This window comes from Moschus berezovskii, chromosome 15, assembly GCF_049115385.1.
Source record: "Moschus berezovskii isolate FMDL1 chromosome 15, NW_MosBer_1.0, whole genome shotgun sequence".
Taxonomy (NCBI): domain Eukaryota; kingdom Metazoa; phylum Chordata; class Mammalia; order Artiodactyla; family Moschidae; genus Moschus; species Moschus berezovskii.
This window is the reverse complement of record NC_142474.1, coordinates 30,519,967-30,546,564: the sequence shown is the minus strand read 5'-3', so window position 1 is coordinate 30,546,564 and position 26,598 is coordinate 30,519,967. Positions and strand designations below refer to the sequence as shown.

The window sequence follows — 26,598 nt, the reverse complement described above, 5'->3', positions numbered from 1 at the left end:
ATGACGCCACTAAAAACTGTTCATTGTTAAAGATTTAGTGATAATGAAAAATCCTCACAGAATTTTCAACTGTAAAAAAAAAAGGGGACAAAACAAAATACACAGTATGACTTGATTTTGTGCAACAATGCAAACTGTAAAAATACAACAAAGCTAAAATCAGTGATTTCCGAGTACTGGGCTGACAGCAATTTTCAAGTTCTTTTTTACTCCAAATTTATTTATACTGCACATGCACTAACTTACAGACTTGGGGTAAAACAGTAAAAAATCAACTTCTAAAAGAGTAATGGTAGCATCTCAGAACATGTGGTCCAACTGCCCACACTGAGACTTGAGTTCAATCATCTAAATGACCAAGCATCACAGATGTATTTTTGTGGCTGAATCTGACACATGCTGCCCACAGCCTGGGGTGGGTGCTCACCAGAGTTGGGGCACTCCTGCAGGGCCTTGGCCATGAGCGTGCTGGCAATGTTCTTCAGCCCCGCACGGTACTCCAGCCGCACAGACTCCAGCCTGCGGAGAGAAACCCGGGCAGGGTAGAGCACTGTCCACTGGCAGCCTGACGACAAGCAAAAGGTCCTGAGGAGCCTCAGTAACTGGAGCTGTCTGTGCTGCCCAGCAGTTTGTCCACCAGAGAAGGGAGATGTGGGTGATCCCCACCCTCAAGCCTATGGGCGGCCATAAACCTGGACTCTGAGGTCATCCAGGTGTGAGTGAAGATGGGCAGGATAAAGACAGACAGGCCTGCTGGTGGCTGCTGGGGCACCTCAGGGCACTGACACCCTGAAGCCCCACACCTGGAGTTTGTGTGTCCTATGGACAGAATGCCATCTTTATCTGGCAAACTCTTATTCATCCCTCAAGGGCCCTCCCAGATATTACCTCTTCCGTAGAGTCTGCTCTCTTGGCACCATCCACCCCAATGCCCCCTCATTAGCTCTTGGTTCCCGGGCACCCTCAATCCCACCACAAGCCACACTGCATCCAACTATCTGCAGGCTCATGTGAACACTCTCACAGCTGGGACAGGACTCCTCACAGACTGCCCCTTCCCACAGAGCCTGAGCTGAAAGTGCTGCACCAAGGACTTGGTGTGAGCGAAGTCAGCTCCTCAGGGCACAAGAACTCACCACAGGCCGGGGTTCTTTGGGTTCTTCAGGCGAGACTTCTCCAGAATGGCCCGAGCCCGGGTCAGCTGCCCAACCTTCTCCTCCAGTCGGGAAAGCAAAAGCCACAGTGGGGTGGAGTGGGGACATTTCTTCAACTGCAGCCACAGACACAAGAGAGAAGACTCAGCGGATGTCTGTGAAGCTGTGTCGGCACCTCAAGCTGAGTCAGGGCTACGTGTGCCCTCAGAGACCCAGCCATTTCACACCCAGGTGTGCTGCTATGCACACGGCTGTGCTGTGCACATGTATGGGGCGGTTCGTGAGTATGCTGTGCCATACGCACGTGCACACGGGTTTGGGCTCAGGAGCCTGTGCCCTACATGGGCCGTAGTCCGAACTCTGCTGAGTACAGCAGTTACAGCCTGGCAGGGGCAGAAGGCTGGGTGAGGGAACAGACTGGCCCCGAGTCCACAGCTCCCCTGAGCCTGGGCCCAAGCAGGTTGTAACAACTCGTATCTGAGGTGAGGTGCCCCATGTGGGGCAGAGGCTCACCCCCTGGTTGTAAGCTTCCCGGGCCTTCTCCACGAGCTCCTCCTGTTCCTCAATCTGCCCCTTCATCATCCAGAGCTTGGGGAAGTCCTCATAGTGCTTCAGGGCCTCCTCGCACAGCTCCTGGGCGGCCACAAGGTTTCCCAGCACCCACTCCAGCTTCACGGACTTCATGAACACCTGGGGAGCACACAGCCTCAGCCTGGCTCTGGCATTTGCCTCACTGAGAGCTCAGCCCAAAGGTGCCCCATGTCTTTAGGACAAACTGCGGTTACATACATCGGTGCATTTTAAAGCCAAGAGTGAACAAATGAGCTCTGAGCACATGACCCTGGGGTTGCTCACAGTGGGCAGGGGGCTCCACTTACCCGGGCAGTGGGCGCGCTACTCCGTGCCTTGGCCAGCAGCCGGCGGGCCCGCTCATACTCATTGTTCTCAGACTCCAGCTTCACGGCCGCCAGCCAGATCTCTTCGCTGTTGGGGTTGGCCTACAGAGGAACAGCAGCATCAGCCATGAGTGGGGCAAGGGCTCCCCTAGTTGGAGGCAGCCAATCCACAAACTGGGCTGGGCCATGCTGTGCCATGCTCTGCCAGCAGGACAGTCTGATGCAGGCATGTCCTGGACTAATCAGCAACAGAGCCCTAGGACGTGCACTTCCTCACGAACAAGCCAGCCTGCCTTACTGGAACAGATGTGTGGCAGCTGCAGCACTCAAGCCGTACTACCAGTCCAGTCACCACCCTCTGCCTGCTGCAAAAGTTCACTCATGTCCCACCTGCATGGATCCACCCACCCAATCCTGCTCGCTCCCAAGCCTAAGGATGAGGAACTGGCCACCCAGTGTGTCAGTGTGGGAAGGACAGAAGGATGCCTGGGTTATCACAGACCGTGCGGTGAGGGTTCCCAGGGCCGGGACTAGGCCACATACAACCCAGAGTCCAGGAGACATATAGGCAGTGCCCTCCAGTCTCCTGAAAGCACAGTCACCTGCTGGCCACATTCAGCCTGACCATGTCCCCAACCTAAGAAGCAGCCCCACGGAAACAGTTAAGGAGAGGAGAGCGCAGGACACAGGCAGCACTGCCTGGTGGTGGTGGGAAAGGCCAGAACCACCCGGAGAGCAGCGGTGTCCTCCACCCAGGGCACCCAAACAGACACGAGAGCAGAGGGAAACCCAGGCCAGCCCCCTCCACATATTCACTCAGGAAGGGACAGGCGTCACTATGCCAGCCTAGATGAAAACCACAGAGTGACATCGTCTTTCCAGTTAATAGAAAAGCATGCTGGAAACCGCTGACTGAACCCTGCTGTCAAAAACTATTAGGATGTTCCATGTGACAATAAAAATCAGAGAAAAACGCAGAGCTCCTGGCACCAACCATGATGCCACCCTCCACAAACACAGCTCCACCCACTGACAGCCTGGGCGGCAACAGGCGGCCCACGTGGGACCCAGTGCAGGTGCCTGTGCTCAAGGACAGGGACAGGACTTCCTCCCGCAGTACCAGACACCCTCACATTCACACAGAAGGGGACACGTGTGGGGACACGGCTCTCCGCTGGCTGTCCCATCCTTCCTGTCTCCCTGAGTCTATGTTGTGGAACACTGAGCCCAGGGTCACACTAAATGGCAGCAAACGAGAGGTAGGTATCCATCATCTGGGCCATTTTTCCTGCTCTCAGACCCCCTCAGGGCCCCAGCTGCCCCCAGAGCACCCAAACTCCCTGGGTCAGACCACGATCAGCCTCTCAGGTCAGCTCCTGTCAATAATGCAGAAAGGGCTTGGGGGAGGTGGGCACAGGACCCTGGAGCCCTCGGGCCACAGCCCACCCCTCACCCACCTGGAAAGCCAGAGCCAGGATACTCCTCGCCGCAGGCACATCCCCGGCCAGCCACTTAGACTTGGCGCCCATGAGCCACAGCACCTCTGCTTTGGGGCAGTGGGCCACGGCCCGCTGCAGCAAGGCCTCCAGTGACTCCCTGCAAGACAGGGGGACGGTCACCACAAGCACACGGGCCACTCGCAGCCAGGCCACGAGCACTGAAAAGACAGTTACTGCTTCAAAGTTCGATGCTGTAAATGATTTATCAGACTTTTACAATGGGGAGAGTGTGGGGAAATCTTCTCTCTCCATAAAGGCTCTAAAATCAACTACTGAGGAGGGTGCTACAAAGCCACGCATTGTTCAAACAGCAGAGCCTGATGGAGCTTCTCAAGGGAGCCTTTTATAGCCGGGTGTCCCGGAGGCACGATAACTTCACGGTCTGGGAGCCGGGGGCCTTTTCATCTCTAACCACAGATCCGCCAATAAAGATTACAACCTGTACCTACTCTTTGGCATCCAGAGAGACTGTCTTATTTCTGGAAGGAAGTTATTTTAGGTCACTATCAAGCAAGAAGCCCGGGTTTCAGGTATGAAGCCCCAGCCCTGCATGGCCCACCACCCTGGCACGCCCCCAGCACAGATGTTCTCCTTGGGTCTCTGCGAGATCACGTGAGCACACAGAGTCGCTCTGCATGGTACAAAGCCTGACACCAGAACAAGAAGGCTCAGCCTCCTCAGCCCGCCACAGGCGCCAGACCCGGGGACGGGAACTGCCCCTGAACCCAGGGACAAAGACCTGCAGGCAAGGCCCTGCTCTGGATAGGACAGTTGGGTGAACTTGCAGTCATTTCAAAATGTGCCCAAAAGAGTTAACTGCAAAACACAGAGCAGCTAGTGGGGGTGTGTGTGGAGTGGGGGTCGGGGGACAGGAACATCAGGTGACGAGACTCCTGAAAAGCCTGAGACTGAATGAGACAAAAGCAAAGCAACAGAGGCCCTGTGCTCCCAGCTGCAGCCCAGGTGGGACCAGCAAGGCCTGAACACAGAGGATGCAGGAGAGGATCCAGGCAGAGGCTGCCCACCTAACTGCTGACTGAATTGCAACATCTAATTCAATCAGCACTTACAGCCAATAAGGCAGACACAAAAGGTTTTTTCAATTAAAGAGAACAATTAAATAAAATTGTCACAGACCTCCTCAGAGCACAAAACCAGCCCAAACCCAAATCCAGCACAGCTGAAATGAAAAACAGGCCTGCCTGGTCCCAGATGCCGCACCGCCCACGCTGCTGAAGCCAGAGCCCCACAGACGGGGGCCTCCAGGTCCCAGCCCTGCCCCAGGGAGCCCTAGAACCCCAGTGCTCCCAGCTCACTGCAGGCAGACGGGCCCTTCAGTGCCTTGGCTCCTCAACTGTACAGCAGCAGGAATGCAATCGCAGAAGGTGCCAGAAAGACAGCTCGGCTGAACGGCCCAACTGCTACAGGAGAGTCCACCCCTCGTTGCAGAGGCCTGACCTCCAATAAAGCTCTCGCCCACCCACGGGGATGAGAGGCCTAAACGCAGCACACGATGGCAGGCCTGCCACATACCTGGTGCCGTGGTTCTTCTCGAAGTATGCGGCCCGCAGCCACACGCTCTTCTTGCTAGGGAAGACCTGCAGGGCGTAGGCGTAAATAGCTCGGGCACACTCCAGGGCATTGTGGGCCACGCACTAGATGGAGAGAGAGGGAAGAGGAGTGAGGGGAACAGGGAGAGGAGTGAGGGGGCTGGGCGACACCAACCCAGGAGGGGTACCCGCTCCACAACTCCTGACCCAGGCCCTGGAAGCCTGTTACAAAGACTCTGGGGCTTCCGAGGTACAGTCGCTAAGACTCCAGGGGAGGCCTATCCCTGGGGTGATATTGAGCACCAAGGGTTTCTGCTCCTCCTGCAGGCCACACAGCGCTGAGGACAGGCCTGCTCCAACCCAAAGAGACAACAGAGAAACAGGAGAAAGTCTGAGAGGGCTTGAGGGTTCTGCTCCCCAATCTGACATCTGCAGGGTGACACCCACTGACGCCCCCATGTTGTCAAGAGAGATGAGGTAAGTAAGGAGAGGCATGGAGTTCAAGCTGACACTCAGAATTAAAAGGGCTCAATGACCAGAAGGAGCTGGGCTCTGCTGCCCATTTGGCGATCTACTTCCAGCGTGGAGACTGTGGGAGACCGTTAGGTCATCCTTCACAATTTTCTGTCTTAATGTCACATAACAAAATGCCTTTAAGCCACAACAGTTGACATTAGAGTGTGGTTAGTGCTCACAAGGCACCCAGCTTACAAATGAGACGCCAAGTGAGCTGCAGACAGACAGCAGCCACGGCCTGTGTCCAGGGACCAGAGGATGAGGTGAGTGCCCAAGTGGACAAGGGAGAAAGGAAAGCTCTGCCGGCAGGAGTCCAGCTGAGCGTCTCTCATCAAACGCAGGTGCCATGATACTTAGAAAACCAGCACCTGACACATTCTACAGTAGTAACTGACTCAGGCCAAAAGCAGCACTAACCGACCCGCAGACAATAGGGCCGAGTTTGCTGAGAAATGGCACGTTTATGCAGTCTCAGGGTCTCCCCACAGAACATGAGTTACAAAGGTCCGCAGCAGCCTCCTGTGCAGGAAGCTGGCAGACACCCCTGAGCTACTTAGAGCTGAGTGTGCCCCCACCCACCCAGCAGGACAGAGTCCTGCAAAGAGGAGAACTCGCCGTGAGGACACAGTGTGGAGACCAAACCAAGAGGTCTGTACCCTCAAGAAAGTCAGAATCATGAAAAAAATGATGACATATGAAAGCTCCCTCCCCAACCCAGACTCAGGGCCACGGACCCTGCACATGTGACCCTGGGCAGTTTCTCCACCGAAACCCAAAAAGCATTCAGTGAGCCCCTCAGTGAGATCTGAATAAGGCCCCAGATTACATCCTGGTCCTAATCAACGCTGATCTCCTGAGTCTGATAGCTGTGCTGTGGTTGCACAAGAGAAGGTTCCTTTCAAAGAAACACACGCTGGAGTGTTTAGAGGAAAACCTCTAAACCATGTGTGTGATGTGGTCTCAAACACTTCGGGGAAAATAAAGGCCACGTGTGAGCAAGCATGCGCACATGTGGAGAAGAAAAAGGCGTGTAGTGAAATCGGTAAGTGTGGGGCATCGAGGTGAAGGGCGTAAAAGAATTCTCCAGTTTTGCAACTTTTCTGTAAGTCTGAAATTATTTTAAAACAAAAGGCTATTAAAAAGAGAGGACCACATTTAAGGTATTAACAGCCTCAAGTATGTTTATCAGTCTTGAGCCCGTAATCTCGCCTCTGGAACACTGCTCAAGGGGGTCTCCTCTAAGTGCGTGCTTCACACGCAGGTGCTTTCTGAAATGCAGGTTATAGCAGAGATGGGGGTGGGGGACGTCCAGAGGTCAGGGGTGAAGAGCTGGGTAAGCACGGGAACTGGGCCAGGTCAGGGTAGTGAGCGCCCACACCCCACCTCTGCAGCAGACCCCAGTTAACAGAGAACTACGCTCCTTACAGTCGTGACTACATTTAAAAATCAGCAGATGAGCAAGATTTCCAAACCACACCCTGTCCCCACAACGCACACTCCCACTAGCCACACTCACGCTGTCAGCATCTTCCATCCACGTGTGCTTCCGGTCTTCCTCCTCAATGCCAATCCCGATAACAGCACGCATAACTGCCTGGCAGGTGGCCACACTCCCGGCCTTGTCACACTCCTCAGCATCCTGAAAGAGGGCACAGAACTGAACTCACTGCCCAGGGCTGCAGGGGCCTGGCAGACAGATGCTAGGCCCGAGGGAGAGGGCTGCAGGAACAGGCCCTGAGGGTGCCGGAACCCCCAGGGCCCCGACACTGCCACCCACTGTGAAGCATCCTTTCCTTATAGCAGGTAAGTGCTCCACACCCCCAACCTATCCATTTAACAAATATCACAGAAGCACCTAACGTGTACCAAGTGCTAGAGTAGGCAACCTGGTGGCCACAAGAAAGTTCCAAAGCAGTGGGAATAACATGTTCATACTGTCACACATGTTCGTACCATCAGCCTGGCTCCAGATTCAAAATGGACAAAAGGAAGAGCCACTCTAACCCAAGAGAGAGACCTGCCGGGGATATGAAGCCCAGCACAAGGAAAGCAAGACAGCCTGGGGAGAGACCAGCCACTGAGGTGCTCTAGTAGGCAGAGGGGCAGGGTGTTCAGCAGAAAAGCACTGGATCTCAGGAGAACAATCCTTGGAACCAGCAGAGAGGACAGCCATGGTTCAGAGATGAGACACCAAGTGTCCTGAGGCTCCTGCGTGGTAGGCATGCGGGATCAGCAAGGCAAAGAGCAGGGCTCTCTCACAAACATCAGACCACAACATGGAGATGCAGGCAGAGATGGGACGGATGCAGGGACGACCTCTATCGAGGGCAACTTCAAGCTCTCTATCAAAACAAAACTCACAGAGGCTCACCCAGCAGTGTTTTAAGGAATATATTCCCATTCATGCCAAATGATGGGTGCGCCAGGACACCATTTGCGATGGCTAACAGAGTAAGAAGCACCCTGCTACTGCCATCACCGAGACCCTAGGCTAGCAGGACAGGCTGAGTCAGGCTTCCCTTTCCCCGGCTGTGAAGGAAAAGCATCCCAGGCAGAGCAGAGCCAAGGCCAAAGGCTCAGAAGGTGGCCCAGGCCGGCCCTCCGCTGAGGTCAGAGCACAGAGCACCTGGCATGAAGGAGGAGAGCCACCCAGGGAGATGGTCCGGGCAGCCAGTCTGCACAGCGTCCCCCACAGTCTCCACTGAGCATAAACCAGCACAGAAGGGAAGGAAAGAACTGTCTAAAAGGATGAGCAGGAGCGTTACTCAGAACACAGGTGTGTCCAGGACAGCACCTGTTCCCACCAGCCAAAGCCGAGACCCCCAGGAGACACAGGACCCTGGGCAGAAACCTGGAGAGGCCGCCTCTACAGAGGGCTGAGTCCCAACCTGCCCCACTGACTGCGGTTGGTCCCACCTAGCAAGTGTTGAGGCAAGACCCACAGGGTCAGAACACCTTCAGTAACAGAACCAAGCTCCAACACCAGAGCCCAGAACGTTCACAGAGGCACAAAAGCACCCGATACTCAACAAGGGAAAATGCGACAAATGAAAGGTTATCAGTAAAAGACAATCCATAATGAGGGGAGAACATCTACCAAAATCAACTCTGATGGGCCCACACAAGGACACTGGAACAACTATTATAACCATGATCCACAGGTGGCAAAGTGCTGTGTGGCAACATGAAACAGGTCAAAGAAGGTTTTTAAAACAATCAAAATTCCTGTTATTGAAAAAGGCAAGATCTGAGATGAAAAATGTCCTCAATCACAGCAGATGAGACATTAGAGAAGAAAAGATTAGTGGAACGTGAGGACAAAGCAACAGAAGTCATATAAGATGAATCAGAGCATCAGTAAGCGGATGAGCTCACATCACACCCACAGGAAAGACCAGACATCTCCCAGAACCAGAGGGGGCTCTCACCACTGCTCTTCAGCATGTCCTGAGGCCCTAACCAGGGCAATCAAACAGGAATAAAGGCATCCAGGGACTTCTTTGGTGGTCCAATGGTTAAGAATCTGCTTTCCAGTGCAGGGGACACAAGTTTAATCCCTGGTGGGGGAACTAAGATCCCACATGCCACGTGGCAACTACTGAGCCCACGCACCACAATTAGAGAGAAGCCCCATGCACTGCAATGAAAGATCCTGCGTGCTGCAACTAAGACCCAACATAGCCAAAAATAAATATATATATATATATTTTAAAACGCATCCAGATTGGAAAGGTAGTAAACCTGTATTTGCACACAACATGATTCAATATACAGAAAATCCTAAAGAATCCACTGGAAGTATTACAATTTAATAAATGATTTTGCAGGACATAAGATCAATATTTAAAAATCAACTGTACTCCTATATACTAACAACGAACAACCTGAAGATGAAATTAAGAAAAAATCCCATTTATGACAGCATGAAAAATAGTACAACACTTTAGAATACATAAAGTAAGTGCAATACTAGTATGCTAAAACATTATCAAAAAAAATTTTAGGGGCTTCCCTTGTGGTCCAGTGGTTAAGAGTTCACCTTGCAACACAGGGTACACGAGTTCGATCCCTGGTTCAGGAGGATCCCACATGCCACAGAGCAACTAAGCCCGTGAACCACAACTGCTGAGCCTGTGCTCAAGAACCTGACTTGCAACTGCTGAAGCCCTGAGCCCTAGAGCCCATGCTGTGCAATAAGTGAAGCCACCGCAATGAGAAGCCTGCACACCATAAAGAAGAGCAGCCCCGCTCACTACAACTAGAGAAAGCCCATGCGCAGCAACAAAGACCCAGCAGAGCTCCCCAAATTAAATAAATCAATCTTTTAAAAAAAAAAAAGTTTTAAAAGAACTAAATGAATGGAAAGACATCCCACGGATTGGAAGCGTTACTACTATTAGGACGGCAATAGTCCCCAGACTGATCTACAGATTCTATGCAGTATCTATCAACATCCCCTCTGGCTATTTTGCAGGATCTGACAAGTTGATCCTAAAGTTCATATGAAAACACAAGAACCAAGCACAGCCAAGACAATCTATAAAGAACAAAGCAGGAGGACTCACTTCCTGATTTGAAAGCTTCCTACAAAGTCACAGTATACGGAACACAGTGGTGCTGGCACAACACAGATGCACAGCCCAGTGGAGGACAGAGACTTGTAAGTGAACTTCCACACACAGGACCATGGTTCTCCAAAACAGCGCTGGACGGTGGGGGGAGACTCAGCAGGGGAGACCCAGCAGAGCCAGACGATGGGCCATGCACTTACAAAAGCATGAAGCTCAACTCTTAATGCAAATGGATTATAGACCTAAATGTAAACACCAAAAAACTAAAAGTCTTAGAAAATAGAGGAGCAAACCCTCATAACCTCAGGTTACAGGAAGTTTCTTTGACATGACACCTAAAGCACAAGTAACAAAACAAAATAATGAATCGGACTGTATTAAGATTAAAAAACACTGTGCTACAAGCAACACATTCAAAGTAAAAAGACAATCCATAGAATGGGTGCAAATATTTGTAAATCACGCAATCTGATAACGGACTTGTACCTAGAATATATATAAAAAATTCTTGCAACTCAGTAACATATAATAAACAATTAAAAGACAACCCAATATATAATACTAAAACTCACTAACTTGTACACTTTAAATGGGGAAATTTTACAGAATGTTGCTGTTGCTACTGCTAAATCACTTCAGTCGTGTCCGACTCTGTGTGACCCCATAGACGGCAGCCCACCAGGTTCCCCCGTCCCTGGGATTCTCCAGGCAAGAACACTGGAGTGGGTTGCCATTTCCTTCTCCAATGTGTGAAAGTGAAAAGTGAAAGTGAAGTCGCTCAGTCATGTCTGACTCATAGCGACCCCACGGACTGCAGCCTACCAGGCTCCTCCGTCCATGGGATTTTCTAGGCAAGAGTACTGGAGTGGCTTGCCATTGCCTTCTCCGTTACAGAATGTTAATTATAGCTTAATAAACTGTTAAAACGGAGAAGGCAATGGCAAGCCACTCCAGTACTCTTGCCTAGAAAATCCCATGGATGGAGGAGCCTGGTAGGCTGCAGTCCGTGGGGTCGCTTAGGGTCAGACACGACTGAGCGACTTCACTTTCACTTTTCACTTTCACACATTGGAGAAGGAAATGGCAACCCACTCCAGTGTTCTTGCCTGGAGAATCCCAGGGAAGGGGGAGCCTGGTGGGCTGCCGTCTATGGGATCACACAGAGTCGGACACGACTGAAGTGACTTAGCAGCAGCAGCAGCAAACTTAAAAATAAAAAAATGATTTTAAACATGAATAGCTCTTCATGAGCTCCGAGACAGCTCAAGGAGCCTAATGTACAGGTAATTATACCTGAAACAGGTTGAGCAGAAGAAACAGGGGACACAAATTTTCCACATTTGATACTATCTGGAAATCCACAGATCCAAGACACTGAACTCCAAACACAAGAAACATGAAGAAAACCACACAAAGCAAATTACAATCAAACTGCTCAAGACCAATGATATAAAAAAAAACTTAAAAGCATTTCTAAATCTTTTAATTTAGAAACATTTTAAAAATTTTAATTAAAAATTTTTAAAAAGAGACGTTATGTACAGAAGAGCAAAGATGACAGCAGGTGTCTCACTGGAAACAAGGGCCAGCAAGAATAGTGTCTTTAAAAAACACTGAGAGGAAAGACTGCCAGCCTAGAGCTCCACACTGAGAGGAAACAAGTGAGGAAGTTTCCTTCATCAGATGAAGTAAACGAAGATGCAGACAAGACTCTTTACAGACATTTAAAGGCTGGAAGAACTGAACATCAGTAGGCCTGCTTGTAAAAATGGTCACAAAGTCCGTCAGGCAGAAGAAAGAGGACACCAGCTGGAAACTGGATCCACATGAAGGTATGAGAATGTCAAAATGGGAATGACATGGTTAGATGGCACTGAACAAATATTAATAAAGGGGCTGAATCCAGGCGATGAGACTTCAGGGGTATACATGAGGCCTTGCACCCAAAATTTTAAAATATGCCCACCTAAGGAAGGGCAGAGAACAGTACTGCTGCAGGGGCCCAGGAGCAGGACACAGCATCCCGACACTCCCTCCTTGGGGGAGGGAGGTGCCCTTAGCGATGACACCTGGAGCAGCAGAGGGGCCACTGGGAGGAGGGCAAGCAGAACAGTAGCAGCGGGGGCATGAGAGGGAGAGGGGCAGGGTCTAGGCCCTCTTCTGAAGCTGAGAGGCAATGGTGAAGCACAGGGGCTGGCTGTAGGGCTCCTCCTAAGAGAGCGAGGCGGATGCAGGTAAAGCAGCACTTTCCCTGGCTGCCCATGCAATGGCTCATGCAGCGGGAGGAGGAGGCGCGAGAGTGCACCTGGCCTGGTGGCTGTGTTAGAACACCTTCAGAGACCTGGCTGGCCACAGTCGAGAAGACTGACAGATGCGCTAAAGCTCCTTCTCTCTTAAACCATATTCTCTTCTGGAAAAGCGAGGCTGACCGCACATGTCAAAATGCTAAAGTCTCCCCTGAGCTGCTCAAGCTGTCACACCACAGAAGCCACAAGGCTTTGACACGAGAGGCCACCCCATGCCTGCTTTGCCTGCCAGCGTGAGGATGCACCTCTCAGGTGCCACCCCGAAGTCCCGGCCCTCCAAGGGACTCCAACGAGCAGGAGGGCATCCGTGCTTAAAGTGGACACCACAGCACCTGCTGACCTCACCTGGATCCACTGCTCACGGTTAATCTCCACGCCATTGGCGCGCAGGGAGGTGATGGCACGGTCAATGATCTTCTCCACCATCTGCGTGTTCCCGTTGGCCTCCTCCAGTTTGGCGGCCGTGATCCAGATGTGGCGGTCTGTAGGGATGTTCTCCCGGGCTTTGTTTAAGACCTTGCGGGCATTCTCGTAGGTCTCCAGCCTCGCCAGGGCGAGCCAGAGCTGCACGGAGAGACCCGTCAAGTCAGGGGCACCCTCCACAGGATGCAGCACGCGCTCTCAAGGACCATTTAAACAGGGCCCAGGATCGTGTGTGGTAGCACTTCCCGCTCATCTGAAAGCTGTTTGGTTATACTTCTGACTGATCTAGTGGCTAGGTGACAGGCCCTCAGTCTCACATTCCAATCACTGGTTAAAGGTACACAGTATTAGGACAGAAGGTGAACAGGACAGGACTGTCACCTCACAAACTGAAAGGGCACGGGTGTTCAGCTGCCTGGAGTTCTCACACCCCAGCTTTTGATTCTCAACATTTCATCACCAAAAATGTGTATGAGCTCTATTTATTTTTATGTAAATAAATTAAGATTAATTTTGTTTGGAGAATTTCACAACACACATAAGATAATTAAAGACAGGCTGGACATCACAGACCCACAACCAAAAGTCACTTCAGAGAATGCTATGAACCAAAAATCTAAAACTCAAGAAATCCAAGTGGCTCTGAGGCAGAGCCACCCCCAGCTGGGAAGACAAGCATCCCCACCCCCCACCACTTCACCCTCAGGTCCCACTGACAAACCTAGAGCTGAACCAGAAGGACTGCTCCCTGCAGGAGAGTGCTCAGCACAGAGCTCTCCCCGGTGAGCTCAAGGCTCAGGCGCCCTCGGGGTGGGAGACTCACCTCCACGCTGGTGGGACAGCACTCCACAGCTCGGCTGAGCATGATTCTAGCATCTTCTGGCTCTTCCAGCTCCACAGCCGCCTTCCACAAGCGAACTGAGTTTGGAACATGCTCAAGGGCTGGGAAAGGTCGAACAAGAAACCAGGTCACAGAAAAAGGGAAGCGAAAGCAGGACACTGTGTCGCAGAGGATGCGGCTGCCAGCATGGCCAGATGGTCTCTGCCCTGGGGACAGGCCGGGACTTCACATGGGTTCCTTGGGTCTAGACAGACACCAGAGAGACCAGTACAGACACCAGAGAGACCAGTACAGACACCCCGAATCAGCAAGCAAGGTGGCAGAGAGGGCTGTGCATTATCTCACGCCAGTTCATACTTGAAGATAAGCATCAGAAGACGAGGCACCTGCCATCCCGGAAGGGCCAGCCTTGCAGGCCACGTGTGAGCCATGGGGAAAAAACATGCCAACAACTCTGGGGTCCACGCCTGCCCAGGTCGCCAGAGTAAGGGTCCTTTACCCCAGGAGGACGCGAGAGCAAAGGAACCACGTGCTGCACCCCCGGGTGCAGTGGGGAAGGGGGGCCAGCAGGAGAGGCCAAGACATCCTGCAGGCCAGAAACTTCCAAATCTCTGTTTAACAAACATAGCCCTTCCTTCAGATGCAATTTACCAAAAAGGCCAAAACACCAGACAGCTGAACACAAAGCCCCACAGCAAGGCACTGGGGAGGACAAGGCACGGCCTCTGGCAGCTCCTGGCAGGAGTGACAGTGACTAAGAGCCGATGAAGGCAGGAAGCCAGAACATCACCCAAAGGAACTCTTCTTTCTAGAGAACACATGGGCCAAGCTCATGGAAAACAAGATACTAGATTCCATGATGCAGCATCACTGGACCCACAGTCTCTCATGTTCCTCCTCCAGTGGAAGCAGCTCCCCTTCCTTACAGGCCTATAAACGGGGCACACCATCTTTTCCCCACTGTAGGCCCTGCAAATGGGTGCCCCTTCTTTCCCACAGCCAAACCAGATAGCAGTGGCTCCAGGTAGCCACACAGCCCCCTGGCTGTTGAGCAGGAAGCAGTACATGCCCAGATGCTCCAGACAACTGGGCTGGAGGAGAGGAGACACCCCAGGACCTCCAGGGCCTACCCCAAGTCAGTTTCAAAGGTTCCCAAGGTCCAGGGCTCATGGGGACCTCCCCACTATGACAAAAAGCAAGCTGCCACTCCAGAACCACCTGCTGTGGAAGACAACGCCCCAGGCTGGGGCCCAGGTCTCTGCAAGGATCACAGCGCCACCAGAGCCTGCAAAAGAGGTGCGGCCAAGGGCTCAGCCCCTGGGCTCCCAAAGCCTGACCACACCCGTCACTCAGTCCAGCACTAGCTGGTGCCAGATGAGGGACCCTCGCAGGAGGCCACATGTAGTAACAGAGGTGCTTCTCACTCTGCCAGGACCCACGAGCCAGGAGAACTTCTGACAGGCAAGCAGCCCCCGGCTACATGTCACTGTGCCTGGGGGAGCCTGGTCCCTGTCCCCACGCATTTGAACTTGACCACCCAGAGGTCTTGTCCCAAGGGACAATGTCTCCACCAAGATTTGTGGCCATAGTTCTCATACAACGGAGGCTGAGGCTGACCCAGCTCTCTGGCCTCCAGGTATTGCTGGACCAGCCTAGTTGGCAACATGAGCCCTGACCCCTACGGTGAGATCAAGCTGCCACCATGTATGGAAGGGGAGACTGCAACCACCGTCCTGAGCATCCTGAGGCCTGGCAGTGCCGTCCCACTTCCCGGAGTGACAGTCACCAGGAAGCAGCCCAAGAAAGCAAGACTACCAAGGGGACGGCCCCTCAGCAGTGATGTCAGAGAAGGAGGCCTCCCACCTTGCCTGCCCCTTTTGCAAGGTCACACTGCATTCCAGTGGACCAGGGGTCATTAATTTCACCCAGTGATGGGCATAACACCCAGGGCTGTCCCCACTTCTCAGGAAAGACTGGGAACTCCTCCACTGGCACTTTATCAATAGCCCACAGGACTGGAGCTAAAGCAGACTACCGCTGAGCAGTCCAGCTCTCACTGGGGTGCTGCCCAGAGACTAGCCAGCACGCTGGGTCAAGGTCATCACCAGAAGCTGTGGCCTGCCAGAGAGGAAGGGCCGGCCCGCGCAGAAGTGGAGCAGTCTGATTAGAGAGCCTGCAGGCCCAGCAAGGGAAACGTACTACTGCTTCTGTGCTCACTTGCAAGCTAAGAGTGCACGGTCTGGGGACAAAACCACTTCACACTCCAGGCCTGCATGACCAGCACAGAAACAGAGCTGAAACCTTCATCCTGAGTGCAGCCCACGGGAAGTAGCTGCAGCTGGGCCCACCTGTGTCCTCACGTACGACAATACACAGTTCGAGGTCGAGCACCCGCCCCATGCCACTCAGTCACCTAAGGTCTCAGGTCTCAGAGCAGCACATGAAGCTCAAATTCTCCCAACACAGGACCAGGACGCCAGCTGCACTAGCTGAAACCCAGAGCTCACGCAGACACTGAGGGCCACAGTCACATAGTCCGCCCCCGTCACTGATGGAAGGAACTGTCCTCAGTCTCCACACATCAGATCCTTCCCACAGCAGCGTCAGGGTTCCCTGGAACTAAAGCAGGCATCTCCAGCTGTGCCCCCAGCACCTGGAGAAAGAGCACTGTTTGTAGAAACACTCTGATGATGGGTCAAGTCAGGACCAGGCCTGCAGAGCAGGGCAGAGGCCAGCTGAGGGTTCCATGCTCTCCCCAGTTTGGGGAAGCCCAAGGGAAAGGAGAGCAGGGGGGCCCACTGCCCTTGAGACCCCAGACAGCCTGGAAACCAACCACTCGACACTCCCTGGTGGCCCCCTTCCAGGCCTGGTTCCCTCTCCAAATCTGAAGCCAACTGGAAGTGAACCCAGGTAATCTGAGGGTGAACAGGGAGTGGCCACAAAGCCATCCTGACCATCCATCACGCTGTGGCAGGGGAAATTCAGGAGAGCATTCCTAAACAAATAGTGCTAATTACCCAGAGTTTAATGTGTTTGTCATTAAAGAACTATTTTCGTGGCTGAAAAGAGATGAGCTGATTTTTATAAACCAAGACATTTTCCACGCCAGCCTCATTTTAAGTGCAACAGGGCTGCAATCAAGAAACCAGACCCAAGAGAGGACAACACACTGGAATGTACACATACTCACGCACGTTCAGGGTCACACGCAAGGTGGCCACCACCTGACCCCTATCAAACACAGAGTAAAGCGTCAGAAGCTGCAGTCCACAACCCCAGCGCCTCTGATGGCTCGTGCAAACACACACCTCAGACTACCCGCTACAAGCTACCCTCAATTCCATAAAACACACTTATTTTACCCATATTACAATTCAGGGGGAACCAGCCATCAGCACAGGCTTACTCCAGGTCAGGCCTCCGACCAGCAGGTGAATTTGGAATGAGCGTTACCAGCAAGCAGCACCTCCCCACAGCTGCAGTCAAGGAGCGACACTGTTCTTTGCTCACTTCTGCAATAACAAAAGACAAACTACCCACAGAAGCTCCGTCCTGGCAGTGATTCTCAGGTGGACTCAGTTTCCCTGATATGCAAACCATTCCATGACATGAACCAATGGCACATAAGCCAACACGCTGCCCTGCAGGAGCTTCACAAGATGGGAAGGAGCTAATTAATGTGCTTCTGTGGTGCGACCACCCAGGCAGTAAAGACTCAGAACCAAGTGGCACCTCCTGCCTACCGCGGGCAAGAGACAAGACAGCCAGCACCCATGAAGCCACTTCAAGTAGCTCCCTCACTTGGCACACCGGGCCCACAGTGTGGGCCACTGGGGATACAGAGCAACTGCCCCCACTCAAGGTCATGTATCAGGAAGAGACAGGCGTGAGGTCCCAGCCCAAGGACCGCAACCAGAAGTTTCCCTGAAGACTGTCCAAGGGCAGGACCAACATAACCCAAAATAAAGCCTGAAAAATGTCCACCACTCTCGAACCCTTCCAGCAGAGCCCGAGCAAAGCAGTGGCGAGGCAGCTCCCCTGGCCAGCACTGGGGCAGGGAGGCAGCACCCCTTCACCTTCGGGGATGCAGCCTGGCAGCACCACTCCTGCCAGGCCTCTAAGTGAAGCTCACCTTTACGAAGAACCCGCTTTTTGGCGCGGATGTCTGTTTCCAGCTCTGCTGCTCTGATGTAAATCCTAACGGACTGTGGAAGGTGACGGACAGCTTGGGCCACCACGGCCTTGGCTGTGTCCCCAGGCTGCAACCTGGCTGCCTCCAGCCACACATCCTCACTCTGTGGGACAGAAGAACAGGTTGGTGAGGTATGTCAGGCTGGCTGGGTGGTAGGCAACCCTGAAGGGCACACACGAGTCTCAGAAACAGGAGGGGCTGGGTTCATCAGACCCATAGGTACGCCTGCCCCAGAGACCCCCTGAAACCCCCACACATGAGAATGTGGCTCCAGCATGTCTGTGCATGGGAAAGACACATCACCACACTGTGAGGAGAAGACAGCCAGCACTCTGGGTAAGAAGTCACCCCATGGACAAGGTGGGAACACACAGGCAGGCAGTCATGCATCTGCTGGGGAGTTTAGGATCAATGCTCATGTCTGGGGAAAGAATTCACAGGACGCCTCTCACTGTCAGGGTGCCCCAGCCTTCACAGTCAGCCTGTAGTCCTGAGGGTCTCAGGACTTTCTAGAGCTGATCATCACGCCCCCTAAGGGTGAGGCCCACCTCTAGGTTCTGATGTCAGGAAGGGGGAAGGGCTGACCAGTTTTGCTCTCTATCATTAAGGTTATCTGTCAAGTTTTCACTTCAAGTGAAAATAAGCAGGAAAAGCCCTTTTCTGCTTTTTCTCCCTTCTCCCCCCTCCCCGTCCCACTGCCTGGAGCTTCAACACCAAAAGGGGGCAAGGAATCCCCTCTAAGTCCAGCTCACTCCCACAACATTTGGCGCAGCTCAGATGCCAAGGCCCCTCAAGGGTGTGGTGCAACCTCAGAGAGGGTCCCTACCTTGGGGCACATCTCCGTCCCTTTCATGATGAGGTTCCGAGCCACTTGCAGCTTGCCAGTGACTTCCTCCAGGCGGGCTGATGCGATCCAGGCTGGCGGGTGGTGAGGGTTTGTCTCCCGAACAGACTTTAGGAGCAATCTTGCCTTCTTGATGTCACTGTGCAGGCAAGAAAGCACAGGGTCATACTGCCACGTGCTGTGTATGGGCCTGGCCAGAGGAGGCACCCCCTTGGACACAACATCCAACTGTCACATCAGATGTCCCTGGTGACAGAACCAAGTGAGAACTTGGTCGGCACCCTCCCAAGCCTACTGCACCTCCATGCACACAGGCACCGAACATCAGGACTAGGTCAGAAGCATGGGAGACAATTCGCAAACTGCTCACTAGTTTGGCATACACATAGATTTTGAATGTTACCTGTAACAAATTTAACATCCATATACTTTGAATGGAAAATCAATCAATTCCACTCTTTTTTAGAACAGTCACATTTTGGCTGCATATTTTTCAAATAAAATCCAATATGTTCCCAGGAACCTGAGCCTATCCAGCCGCCAGCCCTCCAGGGTACTCACTTGATGTCCCCTCCATGGGTCGGAATCATGGAATTCAAATCCGTCAGATAGCCTTTGGGGTCGACCACAGTCTGCCCACTCACGGAGTCAGACACCTGCAAGACAGGCCGAGCCCAGTTGGTTGGACAGAGCCAGGAATGCCTGGAACGAAGTCCTTGGAGGGTCCCTGAAACCCCTTCCCATAATCCCAACTCTCAGTGGACACAGAAACTTTTAAAGAAAGAAAACAACTTACTCAAACAATAGTTTTAACAATAATGAGCAAATTTCACCTATACAGAACAAAAACTTACATTAAAAAAAGGAAACCATAAAATCCCAGGGGGAAAACCCAACTGAACATAAGGCCATCCAAGAATGAGTGAAACCCAGAAGTCAGAGACTTCAACTAGTGTTCTTTACATTTTCACACAGCAATTCACTGTAGTATTCTCTCAAGCTGTGAGTCACAAGGAACTTCCCTGGTGGTCCAGTGGCTAAGACTCCACACTCCCAATGCAGGGGCCCAGGTTCAATCCCTGGTCAGACAACTAGATCCCACAGGCTGCAACTAAGACCTGGCACAGCCAAAAAATTAATTGTTTTTAAAAGCTGTGAGTCTTAAAGTTGTCATGACAACAACAAAATAAAAAGCCTGGGTAAAAAATTATCAAAATTGCAGCAAGACAAGAAAAGGATAAAAGGAAAAGTGATATGAAAGAAGAAATAACTCCCTTTGTTTGCAGTTAACTTAAGCAATGAGAAGGAAAAAAATCAAACTCCCTTCATTTGCAGGCAACGGATTATCTCTGTAGAATATCCAAAAGAATCAACAAAAACCTCCCAGAATTAACAGGTAGTCACAGCAGGGCTGCGGAACACAAGGCTAATACCTATCGCTATCCCACACACCAGCAGGGAACACTTGGAATCTAAAAGTACAAACACAACAATACTTAGAGGAGCACTCCAAACTGTGAAGCACGATGCACCCTGACCACAGGCTGAACTACACGGGTCCACCTGCACTCGGATTCCCCCCTCAGCACGCACCAGAGGGCTAGGCGATTTGTAGCCAGCTGAACCCACTGCCGTGGGACAGTCCTTGAGTGCACACAGGCCAATGCCCCTAAACCCCACAAAGTTCAGTGTCAATTGTACCTAGACAATTAATCTAACAAATACGTACAAGATCTATAAGAAGAAAACTCCAAAACCTTAATGAATGAAATCAAACAATAAATCAATGGAGAGAGTTTTCGTGCTCATGGTCAGAAAGCTTAGTGCTGTCACGCGACATCAGTTCTTGCCACCTTGATCTGGAGATTCAATGCATCCCCAGTCAAAATCCCTGCAAGTTACCTGCAATACTGACAAGCTGATTCTAAAGTTTACATAGAGAGGAGGTAAGAGATCCAGAGCAGCCAACGCAAAACCAAAGCAGAAGAACAAACCTGGAGAATACAACCCAACTTAGAGACTTATTATAAAGTTACAGTAATGACGACAGTGTGGTAATGGGGAAAAAAAAGACAAATCGGTCAACAGAACAGAGAACCCAGAAATGGATCCACACAAGTTCAGCCAACTAATGTCCGACAAAGGAGCAAAGGCAACACAATGCAGAAAGAATCTCTGTTGACAAATGGTATGAAAGAAGTGGACACCCACATGCAAAACATGAACTGAAGGGCTTCCCTTGTGGCTCAGAAGTAAAGAATCAGCCCCAATGCAGAAGACCCAGGTTGGATCCCTGATCTGGGAAGATCCCACATACTGCAGAGCAACTAAGCCTGTGCACCACAATGACTGAGCCTGTGCTCTAGAGCCCAGGAGCTGCAACTACTGAGCCCATGTGCCACAACTACTGAAACCTGAGCATCCTAAAGCCTGTGGTCAGCAAGAGAAGCCCCTGCAATGAGAAGCCTGTACACCGCAACTAGAGAAAAGCCTGAGCAGCAACGAAGACACAGCACAGCCAAAAAGAAAGTAATTAATTAAAAAACAATACATAAATTGAGACACAGATTTTACACTCTTTACAAAAGTTAATTCAAAAGGAATCACAGAATTTCCCTGGTGGTCCTGACTCTGGTTAAGTGGTTAAGATTCTGCACTTCCAACGCAGGGGACACAGGTTTGATCCCTGGTCAGGGGACTAAGACCTGATATGCCACATGAGGCAAGCAAAAAAATTTTATTAATTTTAAAAATATTAAAAATTAGTATGCTCTGGTAGGCTGCAGTCCATGGGGTCGCTAAGAGTCAGACACGACTGAGCAACTTCACTTTTCACTTTCATGCATTGGAGAAGGAAATGGCAACCCACTCCAGTGTTCTTGCCTGGAGAATCCCAGGGACAGGGGAGCCTGGTGGGCTGCCGTCTATGGGGTCGCACAGAGTCGCACATGACTGAAGCGACTTAGCAGTAGCAGCAGCATATGCAGTTTAAGTTTTTTAAAAAAGGAGGGGGAATTACAGACTTAAATAAGATGCAAAACTATAAAACTCACAGACAATAACACAGGAGAAAACTGACATGACCTGAGGTTTGGCAATGACCTTTTTAGATACCACATAAAAGGCACAATTCATGATGGGAAGAACTGATAAGCTGGACTTCATCAGAATTAAAAATTTCTGTCTGTGAAAGACACTGTCAAGAGAATGAAGACAGGCCACAGCCAGGAGAAAACATTTAGAGACGACATAACGGATAAAGAATTATTATCTAAAATACAAGGAAAACTCTTAAAACTCAAAAAAACAAACCACCCAGGGAACTCCCTGGCAGTCCAGTGGTCAGGTCTTAGTGCTTTCACTGTCAAAGGCCCAAGTTCAATCCCTGGAGGGGGAAATAAGATCCTGCAAGCCACACAGCACAGCAAAAAAAAACAAGTTCTTGAAAAAAATGGGCCAATGATTTGAACAGACATCTCTCCAAAAAAGAGATACAAATGACCAACAAGCACTAGAAAAGATGTTCAACATCATGAATCAGGGAAATGCCAGTGAAAACCACAATAAGCTACTACCTCACACCCATGAGGACACCTACTAGGAAAATGTCAGAAAATAACCAGTGTTGTCAAGGATGCAGAGAAACTGGAGCCCTTGCACAGTGGTGGCCTGCTGGAAAACAGTATGGAGGTTCTTCAAAAACGTAAACCGAGAATTAACACATGATCCAGAAATCCCACTTCTGAGTTTATACTGAAAGGAAGTAAAAACAGGGACCTGAACAGGTACACCAAGGCTCATAGCAGCAATTGTCACAATTGCCACAAGGTAGAAGTGTCATGACAGATGTATAAAATGTGGTTTATACATACATACAAAGGAATACCATTCAGCTTTTTTTTTTTTTTTTCAGTATTTATTATTTATTTACTTGGCTGCACCAGGTCTTAGCTGTGGCACCAGGGATCCTCAATTTTCATTGTGGCAGGCTGGATCTTTAATTGCAGCATGTGGGATCTAGTTGCCTGACTACGGATGGAACCTGGGCCCCCTGCATTGACAGCTCAGTCTTAGCCACTGGACCACCAGGGAAGTCCCTCACTAAGCTTTAAAAAGGAAGAAAATCCTGACATCTGCTACAACATGAATGAGCCTTGAGGACATAAATGAAGCTAAGTGAAATAAACCAATCACTAAAAGTCAGTCACTGTATGAACCAGCTCTCAGAGTAATCAATTCAGACAGAACATAGGATGTTGGCCAGGAGATGGGGAGTGAGAGGCTCAGTTTGGGAATACGAGAAAGTTCTGAGATGATGGTAGTGATGGGGCACTATATGGATGTACTCAGTGCCCCTGACCTATACACTTAAAATTGGTTAAAACTGGAACTTCCCTAGTGGTACAGCGGATAAGAATCTGCCTGCCAATGCAGAGGAGATAGGTTTGACCCCTGGTCCAGGAATACTCCACATGCTGTGGAGCAACTAAGCCTGTGCGCCACAACTACTGAAGCCTGTGCACCTGAACCTGTGCTTTGCAACAAGAGAAGCCACTGCAATGATGCCTGAGAACCGCAATGAAGAGCAGTCCCCGCTTGCGGCAACTAGAGAAAGCCCAAGCACAGCAACTGAGACCCAACACAACCAAAAACAACCAAAAAATTTTTAACAGTTGAAACTATAAATTTTTATCTTAAAAAAAAATTTTAGCACAAAAAAATTACAACAAAGGCTTCTTTTTTTAAGAAAATCCCATATTTTACACACAACAATAAACAGCAAACTAGATCCATGGAACATAACTGACACTCAGTTTCACCACGAACAAGTATGAAGAGTAAGTGGAGGCTCTTGAGGGGACAGGCTTTGCCCCTCAGACTGGCAAAGACAGAGGTCAGCTCCCCCATGTTGCTGAGTGAGAGATATCCTGACTTTGAGAGACACTTTGGCACCTAAGTGGAAATATGCCAATCTAACAATTCCATTTTAAAAATACTATAAAAATGTTCACCTAAATCGGCAAAGACAGAAGCACGAGGAGCTCATCAAAACATAGTCTGTGATCACAAAAATGTAGAAACCACCCGAAGGATCAAAGACTAAACCATGATACTCATAATGAACTACTTTCCAGTTTATAAACACGTATTTAGCAATACAAAAATGTGCTGTGGTGTTGGAGAAGACTCTTGAGAGTCCCTTGTACCGCAAGGAGATCCAACCAGTCCATTCTAAGGGAGATCGATCCTGGGTGTTCATTGGAAGGAGTGATGCTAAAGCTGAAACTGCAATACTTTGGCCACCTCATGCGACGAGCTGACTCACTGGAAAAGACTCTGATGCTGGGAAGGGTTGGGGGCGGGAGGAGAAGGGGACGACCGAGAATGAGATGGCTGGATGGCATCACCGACTCTGTGGACATGAGTTTGAGTGAACTCCGGGAGTTGGTGATGGACAGGGAGGCCTGGCGTGCTGTGATTCATGGGGTCGCGGAGAGTTGGACACGACTGAGCGACTGAACTGAACTGAACTGAAGTTGTTTTTCTCCTATAAAATATTTGCTCACTATAAAAACTCAAGTATAGCAAAAACTCAATTTAAATTTAAAAATTTCACACTGCAACAACAGGAATGGTTGAGTAGTTCACTCTGCTGTTTTTATGTTTCTCAGTATGTGTGAATCTTCTCTGTAAAAACGTTAAACACAAAGTGTTCCCAGTGGTGTGGGTGTGCAGATCCATCTGTGTGGGTTCACTCTCTTCAACACACATGCTACTCTGGGCCTGGTTTTCATGAGCATGACAACTCCTTCCTCATTTGCAGATTCTTTTGACTTTATGGAGCTTTCTGTCGTGCAAAAGTTTTTAATCTGTACATAGTTAAATATGAAAGCACTGTCCTTCAGTTTCTGACAAGCATGTCATAACGGGAAAGGGTCTTTATCCAGCCAAGGTTTTCTGGAGCCAGGAACCAAGCACACACCCCATAAGGACACAACAACTCACTCAGGTGTGGCAGGGACACACACATTTAATTTTCACATAAACAGGGAAGGGCATTAAGTGACATCAACACTAAGCACGTAGCTTGTCATGAGTGCCTGTTTGGGCTGCTCCTCAGGCAGCCCCGTTACCTGCCACAGACCCCAGGCCCTGAGGGAGCAGGAAAACCACACCAGGAGGCCCTTTGCTGCTGGCACCGAGTGCAACACACTTGTACCCACCCCAGAGGACCAGCCTGGGGCAGAATCCTACCACTCTGTGTAACTGGACGCATCACAGGTCTGTTTAACACATGACAAAGCATTTCAAAAGGTGAACTTTTCACAAATGTATATAAATTTAATAAGCAAAACCAAAATTATTTAATATAATCTATAGGAAACTAACACATGACACAAGCTCTCACCTGGCTCAGCCTCATGTCCATCAGAGTGTTCCTGGCCTGGCCAATTTTCCTCATGTCCAGCTCACCTGTGCCGGGTGTCATCAACCCAGGTGTCATCCCACCCGGGTATGGGGTGTTCAGTCCTCCTGGATAGGGTGTGTTCAGGCCTCCAAATTGCTGGGGGAGCAAGGACAAAAGGATGGCCTGCACTTTCATGCATTTCATTCTCATCTCTCCAAAGTCTTTCCACTGGAGCCTGACATCTGACCTGTCAGACGGACTCCAGCCCCTACCCCACCCGCCCACTGCTCCCACCACTGGTCTGTGTGACCACACGGAAGGAGCCCTGTCCACTGTCTCTGTGGAGGCTCACAGTTTGCCGGGGATCCACTGAAGTGTGGTTCTCTCCAGTCTGTAAATGTTTGGCGAAGAAACTGTCAGGAACTGGGGTCAGCTTCTCATAGCGGGGATTCCGCTGGCGTTTGTTTCTGGCGTCGCCAACCTCAGGGATGCTTAGCCACTCTTCTTCTGTGACTTCTGCCAGTTTCCTCTGGAAACACCACGCCCCCCAAAACATTAATTCTCTGGCAGAATTTCACAGGCACCAGAAAAACTACTTTCTCCCTGACCCCTATCACCCAAATCATGGTGCCTGAAGGAAGGGCTCTGATACAGACATGTTTCTCTACTTCACTTAGAAAAATCAACCTGTCGGATCTGCTCTGCTTCACTCAGATAGAAGTTGTTCTGTCAAAGCCCAGAAGACAGGCTCAGAAAACCTGACATCTAAATGACACAGCTACAAAGTTACAAGAAAATCAGCCACTCTGCTGAAAATCAGTCCCGCCTGCTCTGGTGAGGAGCTTTCTGCACGCAGGGCCCTTCTCCCACCCTCTGAACAAAACACAGAGCAGAGCCTCATCACTGAGCCCCACAGACTCTGTTCTCTGCTGGGAAGGGTGTGAGGAATAGCAGGTCACCGTCTGCTCACTTTGAGATCTGAGAACTGCTGCTGAATTTTGGGACGCTCCATGCGATATTTCTCGATTTCTTCTTTCTCCCTTTGCTCCCTAGAAATAAAATGTGTGTACACATTAGAAATCCTGGATGTCCATTCTGAAACAAGTCACTTTATTATCCTTCCTAATTAAATCACCAACAAAAGTAATTTCACACACTAAGCAGCTAAATCAAACCTGTTTTAAGGCAACAATGGGCACATGCCCAAATAACTCAATTTGCTACCTGATACAACCAAAGAGTTGTCTTATTACAATAAACACTTGCATTTGACACAAGTATGTGTTGTGATGTGCTTAGTTGCTCAGTCATGTCCGACTCTTTGTGACCCCATGGGCTGTAGCCCGCCAGCCTCCTTTGTCCGTGGAGATTCTCCAGGCAAGAATACTGGAGTGGGT

The 26,598-nt window shown here is 50.5% G+C and overlaps 1 protein-coding gene across 1 annotated transcript in view; it reads right to left on the bottom strand.

Moving 5' to 3' along the window:
* PRPF6 (pre-mRNA processing factor 6) overlaps positions 1–26,598 on the bottom strand; it is a 35,678-nt gene that overhangs the window by 3,023 nt on the left and 6,057 nt on the right. Inside the window, exons 4-18 of the mRNA XM_055433042.2 lie at positions 26,172–26,250; positions 25,554–25,730; positions 25,202–25,357; positions 19,354–19,448; positions 18,775–18,931; positions 17,889–18,051; positions 13,739–13,857; positions 12,838–13,056; positions 7,132–7,254; positions 5,083–5,204; positions 3,508–3,646; positions 2,033–2,152; positions 1,668–1,844; positions 1,137–1,270; positions 428–519 (exon numbers count right to left, since the gene is read on the bottom strand). Of these exons, the coding sequence (XP_055289017.1) occupies positions 428–519; positions 1,137–1,270; positions 1,668–1,844; positions 2,033–2,152; positions 3,508–3,646; positions 5,083–5,204; positions 7,132–7,254; positions 12,838–13,056; positions 13,739–13,857; positions 17,889–18,051; positions 18,775–18,931; positions 19,354–19,448; positions 25,202–25,357; positions 25,554–25,730; positions 26,172–26,250 (2,072 nt within the window). The remainder of the gene's footprint in view (positions 1–427; positions 520–1,136; positions 1,271–1,667; positions 1,845–2,032; positions 2,153–3,507; positions 3,647–5,082; positions 5,205–7,131; positions 7,255–12,837; positions 13,057–13,738; positions 13,858–17,888; positions 18,052–18,774; positions 18,932–19,353; positions 19,449–25,201; positions 25,358–25,553; positions 25,731–26,171; positions 26,251–26,598) is intronic.